We start from the raw sequence: 19,285 nt of genomic DNA, 5'->3' as shown, positions 1-19,285 counted from the left end.
ACAAAAACAAAAAAACAAAACAAAACAAAAACCAGCAATCTTTTAGATTTATTCTCCAAGCAGAAGCCTATAATCTGAACCAAATGGAAAGTGTAACAACAACACATGAATATCTGGGCCTTAAACCCAGTGTTTAATCATTTTCGATCTTTGCCCTAGTAGATATCGATAGGCCTCCATCAGTAAGACAGATGGGTACACTTTGCCCTACTGGGCCAAACCAAAACTCTAGAGCAACGCCCAAAAGGCAAGACTTCCTAGTCCCACGCCTACAGGTTAACCTCTTATAATTTTCAGCCCAACTAAACTTCGCAAACTGGCCTCCTGTTTCTCATCTTGGTTAATCCTGAAATTCAGCCCCTTTCAATCACCCCTGCTTTTCTCTTCATGCTGACTCTTCACTTCCTGGTTCCGCCCGCCCCACACACGTATGTCCGAGAACAACCGTCCCGGGGTTCCCTATCTTGAGGAGGGTTTGCATCAGTGTATGCATCATCTTTCCAAGCCAGAACTAGGATGGACCAAGTCCAATAGTTCAACTTCCCAACGATCTCAGGTCTGTCCTTTTTTCTCCATTCTTACTGCTACCACTCAAGTCCCATTATCTCTTGCCTAGATCCCTGGGATGCCTTATAACTATTCCTGTTTAGCCCCTTCCATCCATTTTCTGTACATACAAACCCATAGGCCCTTCCTAGGGGTAACTCATTAATGGTTTTCTGTTGCTCTAGGATAAAGTCTAAATTCCTTATCATATCTTCAAAGGCCTCCTTTTCTATTCCTTCCCCACTTAGTATCTTATGCTGCACACCCACCCATATTTTACTTCTTCCAGGGCCTCCATGTGACTTCACATGTGCTGATCTTTTTTGCCTGGAACGTTCTTTATCGTTCCTCTTCTCTGAGATAACTCCTATTCTTATTCAGGTTTCCATCTTTTCCTCCAGAAAGCCTTTTCTGACCATCCCCTACACTAGGTTAGGAGTCCCTCCCTCATGTTTCAATAGGAGCTGGTCTGCATTTATTTCTTTCTCATAGATAGCACCTACATACGACACCTTATTTTTTTTAATTTTTTTAAAAGTTTATTTATTCTTGAGAGAGAGAGAGACAGCGTGCAAGCAAATGGGAAAGGGGAAGAGAGTGAAGGAGACACAGAATCCGAAGAAGGCTCCAGGCTCCGAGCTGTCAGCACAGAGCCCGACACGGGGCTCGAGCTGACGAGCTATGAGATCATGACCTGAGCCGAAGTCGGACGCTTCACCGACTGAGCTACCCAGGCGCCCCCTACATACGACACCTTACTGAATGAACTGCTCAGGTGCCTGACCCCTTGACTACTGTAGGCTCTGTGATGACACGAGGCTGACTTGCCATGTGCTCCCTAGCACCTAGCCAGTGCCTGGCGCATAGCTGGTGTTCAACAAATATTTTTAAATGTACGAATAAATGAATAAACACAAATTTTTCAGTTATTTTTCTAGTTTGTTAACATTCTTGAAACCTGAATTAACACCTAGTAGGGAGAAGTTTCTTCTGAAATACACCAAAAGGAATACAGGTAACACTCATGGCATGCATAAGTGCAGGGGGGCAGCTATTTACAACGAGAGGCTGAAATATCTCAAAAGCCAATTATTAATGTGAAAATTTCACATCTACAACAAAGGTTGAAAGGGGACAATGATAACTCAACATTTAAGAGGGAAAATGATTATGATTCCTTATGTTTAAGAAAAATGCATGCTAAATTCAAGTGGCCTCTGAGAACTTGCTATCAAAATCCATTTCAGGTTAATTACAGTGAAAGCTTGTTACCTTGTCAGAGTGATCTGGAAGGAAGTATAGCCAGCAATGAACGAAGCCAACCTCGTCAGGCTCTGCTTTCCTGATCCGCCCACCCCCACCAGGAGGGCATTTCCCCGGGGCGTGCCAATGACACGTGAGATCTAGAATGCGGAATAGAAAAGACACAGATCATTGTTCAACATGTAAATATTCCATTTTTTCCTCTTTACTCAAAAGAAGCATTTGGGAAGCCATATGTGTCTCAGGATCGGAATGGAGAAAGACGCTGGCTGGATGAAGGACAGCATTTCTGAAATAGAATGGTGTTTGAAGAGTACCAGACAGGGCATATGTTGGGGGCGCCTTTGGGAAACAAGAGGAGACGAGTACAGAGAAGTCAGCTGAAGTCCCTCTTTGGCCTGCTCTGGGTTTTAAAGAAAAGAAGTCGAGGAGGCTTGGATGTTTCCTTTCAGTCTCCCAACCTAACGCAGTGGGACAGGAAAGAGACTGAAATTTCAAGACAATGTATATCTTTGGAATACAGAAGAGTTGATTAGAGTATCTTCCACATTTGAACAATGGCAGAGCATTTAAATCGAAGGGAAGAAAATTTCCAAAATGTGGCATTGGTGATGGAATTTTGAAGAGGAAGATGACGAGGAGGAGGAGGAGGAGGAGGAGGAAGAAGAGGAGGAGGAAAAAGAGGAGGAAGGAGGGGAGAGAAGGAGGAGAGAGAGAGAGCGAGAGAGAGAGAGAGAGCGAGTGGGGTAGGGGCAGACAGAGAGGGCAACACAGAATCCAAAGCAGGCTCCAGGCTCTGAGCTGTCAGCATGGAGCCTCACACGGGGCTGGAACTCACGAACCGTGAGACATCGTGACCTGTGCCAAAGTCAGACGCTTAACCAACTGAGCCACCCAGGTGTTCAGAAGCCCATGTTTCTTTAGCTTTATTGTTACTGATGAATTGCTTACACCATCAGGCTTCCAACACCCCCACAGAGGGGATTCAGTGTAGGATTCTCCTGGATGCTTTTTTCTCTTTACATGATAACTACTTCTCTTTCCGACCTAACTGCAGTCTGAGCCTGGGGTATTGGTGTGATACCCACTTTTCTGTAGACTAATGATAATGAGAATGGGGCTGAGACAGATCACCTCTATGTGGCTGGGGTAACCTGGAATTAGCAATATGTTGACGAACATATTGGTAAACATCCTTTCTCAGGACTACCTCCTGTGGCAGGGGCTACACTTTATTCCTGTTGGGACTACTCTTTTTTTCTTTGTATTCAGATATAATAAAATTCTGGGACTACTCGTGGCTGTTGGATTATTTCTCCCAATGTAGTGTGAGCCCCCGGAAAGGAAGATCATGTTCATGTCTCTGTTGTGGACCTGAGAGCCTGTGGCATGGGTGGGTGGCACACTGGTCCTTCCAGGCTCCTACTCAGTTGTAGGCAGGGGAGTTGTTGTAGGCAGGTAAGGAACAGTACTGGCAAGAATGATTTTGCTGCTGTCTATTCATGTTCTTTCCGTGGTACTACTTCAAGAGGCACAGATAAGGCAGGTAAGGGGCTACTGAAAGCCACACTGGAATCTTCTGTGTCTTTCCTTGGTTAATATTTTTCAAATATATATCTTTTGTCCTAACCATTTCCTTCCGTTGGTGTTGGTGAATATATTAAGGGTTGAAATAATTGTTGATAATTAGGTACTGGGAACCTCCACCCAATATCTTTTCCTGAAACCAGCCTAGATCTTACATTACAACATTCCATTCCCAGTTTCTGGCACACGTTAAACCCTCAAACCGCATACGACAAACGAACATATACATGAATAAATAAGTAGAAGGGTTTAAAAGAGATTCAAAAACTCATACCCTAGAATACAAAAAGAAATAAAGGAGAAAACACAAATAGGATCTTCAAATGGTACTATCTTTCTCTTACTCTATAGATTGTGAGATAAAACTATTCATTTTTCAATTCCTTTAGCAAATAGTTTAAAAATTAGCAATGCCCAGCCTGCCCCGCAGGTGCTCATGTGCTAGCAGAGGAGAGAGACCTGCTAACAGAAACGTGGGGATGTACCACGCTGCGTGTGGAAACAGGTAAAAATGGCGGCAAACGAAACAGTGCTGCTGGGCAAAGGCAACTCTCAGGTGTGGAGCTGGAGCGTGATCTGGATCTTGAAAGATAACTACGAGTCTCCTACAAAGAAGTGGGCAGGCCAGGCAGGAGTTGGGCTACGTTTTAAGAAGAGGGCCTGGGGTGCACGAAGTCTCAGAGTCGACAAAAGGCCTGGGGTATCCCTAGGAGGTGGGAACTTCAGTACTAGGTCCAGAAACATCAGGAGATGAGGCAGCAAAGGGTTGGCTAGGGCCTCAGTGGGGACTTGGTTAAATTCCAATCCCATTTATCAAGAATCTCAAGCGTGCCTATTCTCCGTCCTGTGAATACTGAAGTGAATAAACTGGGTGCCCCACACTCACAAGCTTGCTGCCCAGCAGGGAAGACAAACACAAAACACACAACACAGATAAATTCCACACGACGGGGCACTTGTTGGGAATGCACGTGGGTGAAGTTGTCTGGAAGAAGGGTGCGTTTCATCACGGGTAGCTGATTTTTCTTGATTACATGCTAAGCTGAGCATAAGCCACAAGCTAGAGTGCTAGGCAGGGCGAGACCACAAAAAAACCACACACGTCATGGTTCAAATCTTAACCAAAGAGGCAAAAAAAAGAGCTGTCACAGAGATATTCTCTGTTTTGAAAGAAAATCATTATTTTATTTTATTTTATTTTGAGAGAGAGAGAGAATGGGGGAGGGGAGAGAGAGAATCTTAAGCACGGAGCCTGATGCAGGGCTCAATCTCCCAACCCTGAGATCATGACCTGAGCCAAAATCAAGAGTCGGATGCTTAAGCAACTGAGCTACCCAGGAGCCCAGAAGAAATCATTAGTTTACTGAAGAAAGGGACTAAGAAATACACCTGGTCTCATATCACATCCTGTTTTGCTATAATTTTCATCTTAATTCTATCCTGTAGCTTCTATCACATCTTATAACTAGGTCACATATTTCAAGGCTCACATCAATGTGACACTTTGGATGTATTGTCCACAGGAAACAAGCAGGTAGAAGAGAGGGTCAGCCTAGGAGACTGTGAGGAATGGAGCATCTTAGCTCAAAAACTCCAGTCAGGAATTCTTCAGCCAATTCAAGAGCAGACACAAGAGCCTGAGAGAGAAACTGAGGCAAACAGTCAAAGACCCTGTGCTGAGTCACCTGTGCCTCAAATGTCATGTGCCCACAATTCTGAAGTGAAGAAATGCTCATCGCTCATACTCATCGCTCATACTCTGTGTTTGAAACACAGAAATGAGGCAGTTCTAGAGAACTTATTCAAGCACGAGACTAACAATAGCCTCATTTCTTTTTTTTTTAATATTTTTTAATGTTTATTTATTTCTGAGACAGAGAGAGACAGAGCATGAGTGGGGGAGGGGCAGAGAGAGAGGGGGAAACAGAATCCGAAGCAGGCTTCAGGCCCTGAGCTGTCAGCACAGAGCCCGACACGGGGCTCGAACTCACAGACTGCGAGATCATGACTGAGCCGAAGCCGGACGCTCAACCGACTGAGCCACCCAGGCGCCCCAACAATAGCCTCATTTCAATCTGAGCCATTATGAAATCCTAGGCCAGTCAGATTTTGTCCCCAAGAGACGTTAGTTATGAAGTTGCTTTTGGTATCATTTTCTTTTTTTCTTCTTCTTCCTTTTAATCATTAAATATGACAGACTATCATTATTTATATTTGGAAGGATATCTGTGCTCATAATTCAATACAGATGTCTCAGATTCTGAGTATTCTAAGTGTCCAAGCTAAATGCCTTCATGCAGGGGGCGACGGGGGCAGCAGTGGGGGTGGGGGGGTACCCAACCCAGACCAGCCTCTCCGTCTTCCTCCCTCTTCCTCCCTCTTCCTGATGTCCTGGAGCCTTCCCCACCCTCTTCTGCTTTCAGAGGCAGGGTCGTCTAGATGAACTCTAGATTCAGTAATTACGAGAGGAGACAATTTGCAATTATAAGGTTGCTCCTCATGATTAAACCTAAGCAATGGGATTCAGCCTCAAGCTGTCCTTTTTCTAACTGAAAGGATGTAATCTGAGAAAGAAGTTGACATCAACAAAGTGAGAATATCAGCAACAGATTTAAAATGGCATTATCTTGGGGCACCTGGGTGGCTCAGTCGGTTAAGCATCCAGTTCTTGATATGGGCTCAGGTCATGATCTCAGGGTCGTGAGATCAAGCCCTCCATGGGGCTCCTTGCTGAGCATGAAGCCTGCTTAAGATTCTCAAGCCCTCTCCCTCTGCCCTTCCCCCACTCACACACTTGCCCACACTCAAATAAATAAATAAATAAATAAATACAATAAAATGGGATTATCTACCACCACAAATAAATTAGATCACATAAGTTATCAAGTAAATAATATATTTTGTTTCCAGTCTTTGAAAATCAACTATCTTAGGAAGAGATACTGAATGACCCCTATGACAAAGCAGAAAGGAAGATGTACTTTCCTGGTAAATTTCATTCTAGCAAAATTTTCACCCAGCTCAAAGTCAATTGTTCATGCAGCATTTTCTTATTATCATTTCTAACTGTGGTGAAATACATGTGACCTAAAACTTCCCATCTTGACCATTAGGCATATCGGTTGCATAATCGGTCATTAGGCAACCACCACAAAAACTCTCCATCCTGCAAAAGTGAAACTCTGTACCACTAAACACTCCCCACTCTCCCTATCCCTACACCCCTGGCAATCACCATTCTACTTTCTTGTCTCTATGGATTCGACTATCCTAGGTACCTCAGACAACTGGAATCATCCAGTGTTTGCCCTTCTGTGACTAGCTTATGTCACCAAGCATAATGTCTTCAGAGCTTTTTACAGCTCTCCTTTGCATAATGCAACAAATAAGCAGACTTTCTGCCTGTGCTTTGAACTCAGATGTCAACCACATTCATTCTACGGAGTGAAAACATTGAGCTGGAAGCTGTGTAGCAACACTGAATAAGATTATATCACACGTTGGAAGTCTACATGCTCTGATTTTCAGGCTGATCTTCCACCTATAGGGGTCACATGCTGCGGTTTCGAAATTAAACTGGACTCCAACATTGAGTTTATTTCTTACATTGAATATTCTCTTAGGAGATGAAAACAAAAGAGGGGAAAAAATTCTGGTTTGAAGCCCCACGTCCGTCACTTTGGGGAGGTGTTACTGGGTGTGGCCACTGACCTTGACTAAGTGAACCATGGCATCGTCGAAGAACACCAAATCCATGCCGGTGCCACGGATGCTCTCGTTATACAGCTGCAGGAACATAGTCAAACGCTTCTTTAGGTGATCAAAAGATTCAATTGGCTCATAAATTTTGGGCATTTCAGCATCAGCCTCGTCAGATGTTTCACCTAGGGAGTTGGGGGAACAATTCAATTGTTTCCTCAAACTGCCAGACTTTACTACTTCCTTCAACCTAAATTAATACACTCATAACTCTACAATTTAACACTGAACAATACTGACTTTCACCCAAATGCCATAGTATATATATTTTTAGAAGAGAAAAAAAGCAAACAATAGTAAAAACATTGGAATTTTTGTGGTCATATGCAATCTTAGTTCCTTTCTGCCTAGAAAAGGCCAATTTCAAATAACGTAATATATATTGAATTTAATTTGAATCCATAATTGAATATTGGCATTTCAATGAACCTTCTGGGAATATTCGCTTCATGGCCAAAATGAAGGTCAGAAAAACAGGGATTTAGTGTAAAAAATCAGCAAGAGAGATGAAGACTTAAAAGAATTTTTTAATAAGATGAAAAGAAAAAGGTCATTGCATTTGCTCAGGAAATTCTTATGATTCAGGAGTTTCAGGTTAGCGGCAAAGATAGAGTGAATTTTAGGGAACGGACATAGAGGGTTGAGAGAAAACAAAAAATGATTTCCTAAATAAACATATTGAATTGTGTCACTGGGAAAAGATTATTGAAATCAATATGCTTTTTTAAAAATTAGAAACACATAATATACCAGGTTAACACTTTTCCATCTTTGACTATAAGGCATAATGCCAAAGGAAAGCTAAATGAGGCCTCTGGAAGTTTACTATTGGTTCACATTAGTAACAGGAAAAAGAGTGACACCTGAGTTGAATATGCCAGTAACAACTTAGAAATTCACTGGGAACTAGAAGAGAGAGTGGATCTTCCAAATCTAATAGTACATAATTATTGTCAATTGACCTTGTCCTAATATAATAGTATATTAACCTTTTTATAACAAAGCGAGAAAATTGATTTAACATAGCCATGAAGATTGGTTTATTTGCAAAGCCCTCGCTAATTAAATTTCAATAGTCACTTCACCTTTTTTTTTTTTATAAATGTTCAACTCAAGCTTTGAGAAACAAAGCGCTTTGAATCAACAAAGGTCATGTGTTTGCCTCCCACACACCCGCCCAGCAAAAGTGCCCCAGTTGTGCTTTGCTGCCTGGAAACCATAATCTAATTATTTAGCCTTCTGAATTAGAGGAAATAAAAGACATAAATTTTTATTATTTACCCTTCTGAATTAGAGCAAATGAGATACATAAATTCTAATTTTAAATGCTCTTACACCTACAGGATTTTTGTACGTGTGTGACCTGATTTCAAGTAAAATGTGTCCGCTTCTTTCTGTGGAAGGATCCTTCCAACTGCATAGCTAGCAGTAAACTGCCTTTTGCAAGTGTCACTCGGGAACTTTTGATAGATCATACACATCCTTATCAAATCTGGAAAGGGGCTCCCTGGTCACTTTCAACCATTTAGAAGACATAAATAGCATGTGTTTAAATATGGAAGTTAACTTAAAATTCACTTCCAGTATTTTTAAAAAAAAGGTAATTAAATGAAAGAGAAATAGTCTACTTACACTCAGTTATTTCTGAAGGAAAAAAGAAATTGGAGCACTAGCTCTTTGCATAAGAAGAGAAGCAATATATCTCTCAATTTTGCACAGAACCATAATCACGAAAGCTTATGGCCACATCACCCACCTCTTTCCAATTAGATTCAATGGCTTTCTCAGGTATTTGAGGCTTTTCTAATTTCAACACCTGGGACGACCCAAATAACAACTACAGGAAAACCACGGACTGCGAGTACCCTGTTCTGTGAGTGTTCCGCAAGATGAGCAAACATTTCTAATGAATTTTATCTTGATAAACAAGCGATGTCTTGCAATATGAGCAGTACATGTCGCCGAATGTCACATGACCTCAACCGAGCCAATGGTTCTTGAAATTCTCTTTGACATACGAGTGCTTTGGATTACAAGCACGTTTCCGGAACGAATTATGTTCGGAAACCAAGGTTTTTGCTACCTTCCATTCGGCAGACTGCTAAGCCACTCTGCAGATAATATTTCATTTATTTCCCACAGTGCCCCATGACGCATATATTACTATTTCCATTTTCCTAAGGGAGGAAAATGAGGTTCAAGTCCAGAGAGTCATCCAGCTAACGTGTGGTAGATCCCTTCCACAAACGTACCACTGTGTGACAGCTACAAATCCTGGGCACTTTCTTCTACCCTATCCTGCCTCCTAAATCTACTTTATATGCAGGATTGACAGGTATAAAAAATAGTTAATCTTTGAGCTCCATCAGTAGCCACACATTCTGTATTTATTGAGCAACTACTATGTCCCAGGCTTGTTTCAGTAAAATTTCCTAGCCAGAAACTCAACATCCCTAACCTGAACCTTCTGTCTTCAAGTATCCCTTTGGGGAATTTCCAATTCTGCTTCACATCTTTACCTGTCACTTCAGGTGCATCCCTCAGGAAATCCACAAAATAAGCATCAGATCCACAGTCCACCAAGGGTTTTTTCTCTTCACCAAACTCCTCCTCCACCAAACGTACTAAAGCCTTATCAAACCAGGTCACATCACTGGAAACCGTGAAACGATCAGCTACAACACGTTTACACTCATGCTTCCACAGCCTTAACAGATCCTGTTGAAAACAGAATTAAAATGTGTTATTCGTTCCTATTTGCCATAGTTGGGAATCAAATTGACAAAATTATAGAGCACCATCCTTCCTGATCTAAGATGCTACATTTTAAAAACTAAAGGTTAGGGGCACCTGGGTGGCTCAGTTGGTTAAGCCTCCAACTTCGGTTCAAGTCATGATCTCGAGGTCCATGAGTTCGAGCCCCACGTGGGACTTGATAGCTCAGAGCCTGGAGCCTGTTTTGGATTCTGTGTCTCCCTCTCTCTCTGCCCCTCCCCCGCTCAGGCTCTCTCTCTCTCTCTCTCTCTCTCTCTCTCTCTCGCTCTCGCTCTCACTCTCTCTCTCAGAAATAAATAAACATTAAAAACATTTTTAAAAAAATTAAAACTTAAGGTTAAAACATACTTCATTTCAGGGTGCCTGGTTGGCACGGTCAGTTAAACATCCAACTTTGACTCAGGTCATGATCTTGATCTTGTGGCTGGTGAGTTTGAGCCCCACATCAGGCTCTTTGCTGTCAGAGTACAGCCCTCTTTGGATCCTCTGTCCCCCTCTCTTTCTGCACCTCCCCAACCCGCACACACACTCTCACTCTCTTTCTCTTTCTCTCAAAAAATACACTTAAAAAAAAATATTTTATTTCAAGTTGGTCTAATCAAGTATATCAAATAGACTAGTGTCTATTCATGTTCAGTCTTTACATTAAAATGAAAACAAACCTAGACAAATCACTAAAATGACTCTGATTAACCAACAAGGTAATATGCTACATAAAAGTCTTAAACCTGTGATAAATTAGTCTGTTTGGATAAGACACCTACATTCATGTGGCCAGAGCAGAAAATAAAATGTAGTGTATAAACAATGTTCACATACATAACTATTAGAAGGGTATGTTTACTTAACACGATGTGAAGGAAATTTGCAGCAAAAGTCTGGATTATCTGAACAAAACAATCACCTAGTCTACGTAATCCAAGGTGCAAAGTTCATTGGAAGTTGAGGATATTAATTGCTCAATACACTTGCTTCTATAGCAAGTTCATCTGATATGAAAGACTGGTGGAAATTTGTGAGCTTGCTAACATTTTGCAGGTTAGGGGGTTTTTAAGCTATTATATTACTAATGATAAAATGCTATTGGTTGTATTTGGTTACCAAAATTTAAAAGGAATTTAGTAAAATATATTCAATGATTCAGTTAATTAAGACAGAAGTTCATGACAACATCAATTGCTGGAAATATTTATGATGATTTCAAGTAAGCATCAAAATCTGGCTACTCAAAAAATAATATTGGGGAACTGCATTCTGCATGGCCACTAATGTGTCAATGACTTTGAGGGGAAAAAAAAACAAGATAAAATGTTCCCTGCTGCTAAAATTATTTTCCGTTCTCTGTAACAAGGAAAGTGAGTTTTCCCCAAAACGTCTTTCTTTGGAGTCAGCCATGTGGTTACCTACTTTGTGAGCATCTGGGGCAAAGCTGGGGTTTTTTTTTTATAGTCACTACTCAATATGCCTAGTGATGGTTTGTTTGATATCTCAATTGTTCCTGTGTATTGATGTGGACATATCCCTAAAGCCAATTTGCTTAATTACCTTCTCCATTCCATAAAAAGCTAAAAGGGAAGCCAATATTACCTTAGCCTGAGCACACAGGCCATACTTTGGAATTTTTCCATAATGTTTCTAGTTTGAAGAGAATTCTTTTAATGCTAGGAACTGTTACATTCAAGTGTGTGTACAAATGCTCATTTCTCAGCCAAATGGACTTTCTACTTTTCTGCCTCTTCTTAATTATGCCAATATACATAATTGTTTTAGTTCATCTAGTTACACGGAAAAGAAAGATCGTGGATGATTAACAACAAAATGGTCTCTTCAATTTTGAGTGTTTATAAAGATAATTACTTTTTTAAAGCTAAGATGTCAAGTTTAAAATATGGAGATTATTACATAATAAAATCAATACTGATTCTTTCCATTATTTAGTATAAGAAAAATATAATGGGAAAATAAGATCAATTGTTTACTTTATTCCATTCATTAGAAAATAACTATGTATACTATTTCCTTAAGTATAAATTTAATTGGAATTTTTTAAAAGAAACTTCCTGATGTACTTTTCCCTTATTTATGTTAGTTGAAAGGCAGAAAAAAAATGCATGCTAAAACATCCCAAAACATTTCATCATCCCACTAACCATTACATTACGAATAACAGTTTAGGGAATAGAATAAATAACGATGCATTTATTTTCTCCTCTTACATTTCACTTACATCTGGTTCCTTGATAACCTCTGAGGTGGTGTTCAGCATTCCCTGCCAGATCCTAGAAAGATCTCGAAGGTTAAACACATAATGGAATTTTGCAGGGGTAGGGAGCATTTTCATCTTGGTCATCTGCCACAGTCGACGTGTCAGGGGGACCAATTTCTTTACTGAATCTCTCACGCCATCTGAGAAGCCCCTCTGACTGCAATAGTGGCCTACCCCAATCACACCTGAAAGGGGAAAAAAGTCGTAACATTCTGAGTGATGGTTCAAGTCAGTGAAATTAAAATGGAAAACATTATACTATAGAGTTTGCACAATTATTATACACAGTATAATCGATGACCACATATCAAAGAAATTTACATTCGTGTTCTCTTATTTTTTTAATCTAAAAAATAGATACAGGCTCAAGGAAGTTAGCATCCAAATACTGAAAAGTTGGTTAAGAAACACTACTGAAAACTCTAGGTAAATGAATTCAATATTATTAAGTGGGTGACGTTACATATATAAAGGTGCTTTCGAAAGACATAAGGAAAAGGGAGGTGCCGGGAACCCTTAAGATTTCTCCATTCTACTGTTGCCTTTCCAAGAATTACAAAATATTTTAATTTACTTTGTGTGTAAAACTTTCTAGGCAAAAAAAGAATAATTAAAATTGATTAGAGTCTTTTTTCTTCTGGTCCATTGTAATTTTCCCAGGTTTAGACAATTCACATATCACTTGGTTTCCAAACTTTTGCCCACTATCATGATTGAAGGCAGATATTGCCAAACCCCACTAGCCCAGGGTGCTGAGATGACATTCTAGTCTGCCAGAAATTAATTAGGGTATCCTAATGCATTTTCTCTCAGTAGTAGTTTCAGAAATGGTAAGTTAACACCTAACACAATGCGTACATAACTTTACACTCTTTTTCTGCAAAGAGAAACTACAAAACCAACTATAAACTCTTTTCATTATTCAGTTTGACAATCATAGTTATCTCCTGGGCTAGTGCCGATATAGATATATAGATATAGATATATAGATATAGATATAGATATAGATATAGATATAGATATGTAGATATATAGTGTTTATCTATATAGATATATAGTGTTTATCTCCTGGGCTAGATATTATTTCCGAAATACTACATATTTAATCAATCAGTAACTTATTACAATCCTGCAAATTACTCTGATGATCAGACTCTGGCTAATCTCTGCTATGGGCAAAATTATTGCTTTGGCCAAAATCATTACGTGGCTTGGTTAAAGTCTCAGCCACATAAACTTTTGGGATGGTAGTCGATCAATTGGACCTGAAATAGGTATATCCATGAGGAAAAAAATCTCATCATCTTCACGTTCATTTAATGTTTGGCCTCCTTGGTTAAGAAGCTGGCAACAGTCACTTTAAGAAAAACAAAGGTAGAAAGGATCTACCTAGGCACCCAATTCACTACATATATATAAAAATTCCTTATATAAACAAAATCCTGATATAAACACTACTTGAGGGTACATGGTAAAAAGGACTGAAGAGCCACCCAATGCCCCTTCTGTGTTGACCTCTGGGTAGATATCTTCTCAGTGGAATGCAAGTAGGTATTACTCCCTCCCCGTGCCCCACTGACACCATTTTACCAAAGATCTTGTCCATGGAAGCATCAGAAGGCAACGTGCAGTTGAATATAGAGAACTGTCTTTTGAGTCTTTGGGGAATATCATTGCGTCCACCCCCAGGATGGATCATGGCTGCCAAAAATTGGATGTCCACAATGCTGGTAAACTCCCCAGGCTTCTCCAGGTTATAAAACCCATTCTGTTCCATCAGCTGTCGTACTATCTCATTAGTAACCTAAGAAAGACAACGTTCAGAATTTAAAGGTCACCCTTTACATCCCAGAAGCTAATGCCTTGATGTTGCCAAATAATGGAATTTCTTGGAATTCAGTAACAGCATATTGAAAAAGTAGAAAAATATTTACTCATCAATGTTGAGTTGACATAAAGTGTGCAATGGAATCAATATACCTGATCGCCCCACTCATTGATTACTGGCATATTCACATCATCAATAAAAACAGTCATCTTCTTTCCCGCAGGAGGGCCATACGTTGTACCCATGCGTTTATCCACATAGCTCTCTATTGTCCTCTGCAAAACAAGAAAGCCAACAGAAAGATTTGTGAAAATATACCCTAAGACACGGTGAATGGTTTTTAAGATCTAGGAACATTTGAATTGACAGGAATTACTCACAAACACCCCCCAAAACTCTCCTTAATTCCAGAAACCAGGGCATGAAGTGCCTCAAGTGTCTTGCATAATGTTCACCTTCGAAAATCTGCTTTAATTTTGGAGTACATGAAATTCTAATTACTGTAAATTTGGAGTGGGATGAGACTCCTTAGTCTATTCCTAAAGATTTTGTCTCATTGTTCTTATACGGATGACACTGCATTCCCTAGCCCCATTATTCGAAGAATTTAGCCCTTCTAAAAGTTTCCCTGTAAATCAGGGACAAAATTAAACAGAGCAACGGTCCAAGAAGCTTCCTAGGTCGGTGCTCTGAGCCACACAGCCCGTCCCAATGTGAAGACTGCTCTGTCTCCATTGAGAAGGCCACCCACGGGCTTCTATAGTGGACACAATCCAGATCCAACGCTTTGGGACAGCTGCAAGCACAGTGAATCACCTCCCACCCCCTGATACAAAATAGCAAACCACGCCCCGCTGGGTCTCTCTCTCATTTCTCCATTCTGAGCTTCTTCTAAAGAAGACTATACTGGGCTCTATTTAAAAACCAAACAAACAAAAATTTTAAAAACCACACTTTTTCCTAGCAATATGAAAAAAGGAGTATTGGGAGAAGTAAGGGAAACCTGGGGAGGGACCCAGACTATCGATCATTTCAAGGGTAGTACCGTGTGGTTTGGAAATCAACCAGTCATTCAAAATGTATGCCCTGAGTAACCAGAGCTAGCACACAAATAAAACAGAAAAGGCTTCACGGTCCTCATGCTCTAGAAGCTCAGTCTTAAAGACCTCATTCCATACCTACCACTGTAGCAATTTACTGATCCAAGATTTTAAGTTGTGTTAAAGATAATGTAGGGGCACCTGGGTGGCTCAGTCGGTTAAGCATCTGACTCTTGATTTCAGCTCAGGTCACGATCCCCTGGCTCATGAGATCAAGCCCTGCGATGGGCTCTGGGCTGACAGTGTGGAGCCTGCTTGGAATTCTCTCTCCCTCTCTCTCTGCCCCACCCCAGATGGTGTGCATGCTCTCTCACTCTCTTTCTCTCTCTCAAAATAAATGAATAAACATTTTAAAAAGATAGTGTATAGGGGCACCTGGGTGGCTCAGTCAGTTAAGCGTCCAACTTCGGCTCGGGTCACGATCTCGCGCTCCATGAGTTCGAGCCCCGCATCGGGCTCTGTGCTGACTGCTCAGAGCCTGGAGCCTGTTTCAGATTCTGTGTCTCCCTCTCTCTCTGACCCTCCCCCGTTCATGCTCTGTTTCTCTCTGTCTCAAAACTAAATAAACGTTAAAAAAAAAAAAATTAAAAAAAAAAAAAGATAGTGTATAAATGTAGGAGAAAGTGGAGATACATTGACCCAAAATGCATCCTCCTCCTATCCAAAAAAGCTTACTTATTTCATGATGAAGAGCAAACTAGTTAAAAATGACTTCAATAATCGAAGACACAACCACAAAATAAGGCCAACATAGAAGCAAAAAGTCATATATTTGTCCTTGGAAATCTTTGCAGTTTGGTCATTTCAAATTATAATTTCCCATCACCATTTTAATGAATAAGGGCAAGAGATATGACATTTTTTCACCATTTCCAAATATAAAGATATATAAATATATCACAACTCATTCAATTACAAAGTAAATCTCTCACGACAGCAGTACAATGGCAAAAAGAATTTCCTATTTCCCTGAAATAAAAGCAAGCTGTTTAAAGTAATGAACTGGCTAAACTTAGCTCTGCTTTTCAATGAATTTAAATGTATAAGGCGATTCATAATCTCCTGACACCTTCCTATGGCAAGCTAGAGCCTTCCAGATATTCCCTTGTCTATTAACGAGACCTCTTAAACACATGAAGATTTTATGTCTTGGGGCGCCTGAGTGGCTCTCAGTTAAGTGTCGGACTCAGGTCATGATCTCGCGGTTTGAGTTTGAGCCCCACATCAGGCTCTGTGCGGACAGCTCGGAGCCTGGAGCCTGCTTCAGATTCTGTGTCTCCCTCTCTCTCTGCCCCTCCCCCACTCAAGCTCGTTCGCGCTCTCTCTCTTTCTCTCTCTCTCAAAAATAAACATTAAAAAAAAAAAAAGATTTTATGTCTTGGGTGCCACCTAAGAGGTAAAAAGCCACAGGTGGAATAGGTGAAGTGATATGGAGTAATAGTCCCACACCTGCACTTTCTTCCCCTTCACGGTGACCCTATTTTTTTTTTCAAAATAACAGGAAATCGTTAGTAAACTATATATGTCATAAAAAGGCTAAGCTGACAAAAAAACAAAAAAACAAAAAACAAAAAACAAGAGGGAGTAAAATGAAGCAGCTTCTGACCCTGGAGTTGAGACCTTTCTGTTTTTAGAACTGCTACCCATTAAATCATTACCTAATGCATCTGGAGTTTGAGGAGACCTCCTAGAGTTCGGAAGCACAAGAACTGTAGGTTCTACTCCATCACATAACTATTTGGAAATGTTTGGGAAAACCATGTATGTGGACTAGTATCTCCAGCTGGACTTCGCACTTGGGAGGATCCATACTTGGCATTGCAAAGTCAACATATCCAACATAAATGCCCCTTACCCCAAAGTCTGCACCCCCTGCTGGGCACCCATTTCAGGGATCTACACCAATGACCCGACTGTCCCGTCCAAACATTTCCCCATCCAACATCAATACATTCTCTCTCTTCTAATTTCCATACTCCTATTTGATGTATCTCCTCCTCCCTGAACAATGATATTCCCAAGGTCAGTTATTTGTCTTTCTCAGGGGGATTCATGTCACAAACTCTTTTTTTTTTTTTTTTTTTTTTTTTTTTTTTGGACAGAGAGAGACAGAGCATGAACGGGGGAGGGGCAGAGAGAGAGGGAGACACAGAATCGGAAACAGGCTCCAGGCTCCGAGCCATCAGCCCAGAGCCTGACGCGGGGCTCGAACTCACGGACCGTGAGATCGTGACCTGGCTGAAGTTGGACGCTTAACCGACTGCGCCACCCAGGCGCCCCTGTCACAAACTCTTAAACTTCCCCCATTCTGCCTCTGCCAGCCAGTCCTGATAACTTCTTAATAAGTCATATATACTATGTTGTGTGGTTTACAATTTTATCTAGAATTTTCTGTCTCCCCCAAAAAATCAGTCTAAAGAACTACAGATAATCTTTGTTGTGTTTCGCCACCCACACACTCTCTGATTTCCTTCACCTGGGTTCCCACTTCAACCACTGTTTTGGTGAGATGGACCCTGGTGTAGTTAACAAAAACTGGCATATTTGTTTATCTGAGTACAGTGTCTCCCACTGGAATGTAAAGAGGAAAGACATTTTGTTTGTCTTGTTCATCACTACAACCTCAGTGTCCAGAAAGGTATATGGCACAGTGTCCTTATTTGTAAGTATTTGATATACAGATAAATGAGGAAAAGAAACCTGGGAGTCATCCGTAACTTTCTTCTTTCTCTTCTACCCCTCTCTTCTTTTTTTTTTTAATTTTTTTTAATGTTTATTCATTTTTTGATAGACACAGAGAGTGAGTGGGGAAGGGGCAGAGAGAGAGGGAGACACATAATCCAAAGCAGGCTCCAGGCTCCGAGCTGTCAGCACAGAGCCTGACGCAGGGCTCGAACTCACAGACCGCGAGATCATGACCTGGGCCAAAGTCGGACGCCCAACCGACTAAGCCACCCAGGCGCCCCTACCCCTCTCTTCTAACAACACCTACTCAGACAACAACAGGTGTGCTTCCATTCTAACTTTTCTACTTGGTCCAGCCCTCATCTCCCAGTTCTCTCTGAAAACACCCATATCTCTTCATCTTGTCCTCCCCTCTGCAGACAGCATGAGCCTTCTAAAGGGGCAGTGTCACCCTGTAAAATACTCCACCAGTTCTCCAGGAGTGATTTACAAGGAGTGCCATGATGTTCCCACGTACATCTCCAGTCTCACCTCTAAAGACCCCTTAGTCTCTTTGTTCTGGGCCCTCACCATCGTAATTCATTCGTATTCAGTTAACAATAAAACACATACCACACAGTGATGCTCAGTTCACAGGCTAGTGTTCGTTAAGGGGTCCTTATTTACATATTCCTAGAGTAGCCATTTCTGAGCCAAAAAAATCCCTCAGCATTAGCATCAGCTAAACACAATTTGTCAAAAATTGATTTAGATGAATGATCTTCCATAAATGTCACTTCTCTCGACACAGCTATTGATAAAAAAAAAAAAATTGAGATCTCTAGCAAGAACTTGGACTAAGGGCAGTTTATGCTGTTGTCTGAGAACAAACAAAAACTTTACTCTGAGATCAGAGGACGCTAGTGAGCATGATATCATCTTAAGCACTCTATGGAATCTTAGAAAGATTCTGTTCTTGTTGTCTGCCTATCTCACACATGGCATGCGAGGGCTAGCCCAAGTTGTGACAACAGCATTTTAAGAAATAAAAACCAGAAGGCTAGAAATCCACACAGACTTGGGAATGCAGGTGAAGAAAGCTGCCCGTGTCCATGCTAAGCTAGGAGCCCTACAACTAGGGGTAATTCAATTTTTTGAATTAATTCTTAATAGTTCAGCCTCTATAATTCCTAAAATATATAATATTAATATGACATAAGTATGGAATTTCCTTAAGTAAAGTCAGCTTTTTCATTACATTGATTTCTGTAATCTTCTGAAGAAATTACTTCCTTCCTCCTCTGGTCTCCACAACACTTGTAGATTACACCATAAGTAGCACTTATCACATCAGTTATACTTGATTGTATACATGTCTATTTCCCCAACCAGATAGAGGGCGGAACACTGCCTTGGAAGAGATATTGGCAGGGTAATGTACAGTTGAGAAGGTTGTGCACTGCCCAATTCTTGGGTTTATCATTCACACAATTGTCT

The 19,285-nt window shown here is 40.8% G+C and overlaps 1 protein-coding gene across 1 annotated transcript in view; it reads right to left on the bottom strand.

Moving 5' to 3' along the window:
* The window catches only part of DNAH5 (dynein axonemal heavy chain 5), a 283,958-nt gene that overhangs the window by 85,387 nt on the left and 179,286 nt on the right, over nt 1-19,285 (bottom strand). The window contains exons 48-53 of the mRNA XM_042997483.1: nt 14,177-14,299; nt 13,787-14,000; nt 12,158-12,381; nt 9,675-9,873; nt 7,108-7,280; nt 1,819-1,949 (exon numbers count right to left, since the gene is read on the bottom strand). Coding sequence (XP_042853417.1) covers nt 1,819-1,949; nt 7,108-7,280; nt 9,675-9,873; nt 12,158-12,381; nt 13,787-14,000; nt 14,177-14,299 — 1,064 coding nt within the window. The remainder of the gene's footprint in view (nt 1-1,818; nt 1,950-7,107; nt 7,281-9,674; nt 9,874-12,157; nt 12,382-13,786; nt 14,001-14,176; nt 14,300-19,285) is intronic.

The sequence above is a fragment of the Panthera tigris genome, chromosome A1 (genome assembly GCF_018350195.1).
Source record: "Panthera tigris isolate Pti1 chromosome A1, P.tigris_Pti1_mat1.1, whole genome shotgun sequence".
NCBI lineage: Eukaryota > Metazoa > Chordata > Mammalia > Carnivora > Felidae > Panthera > Panthera tigris.
Note: the sequence above shows the minus strand (reverse complement) of the source record. Positions and strands in the feature narration are given on the sequence as shown.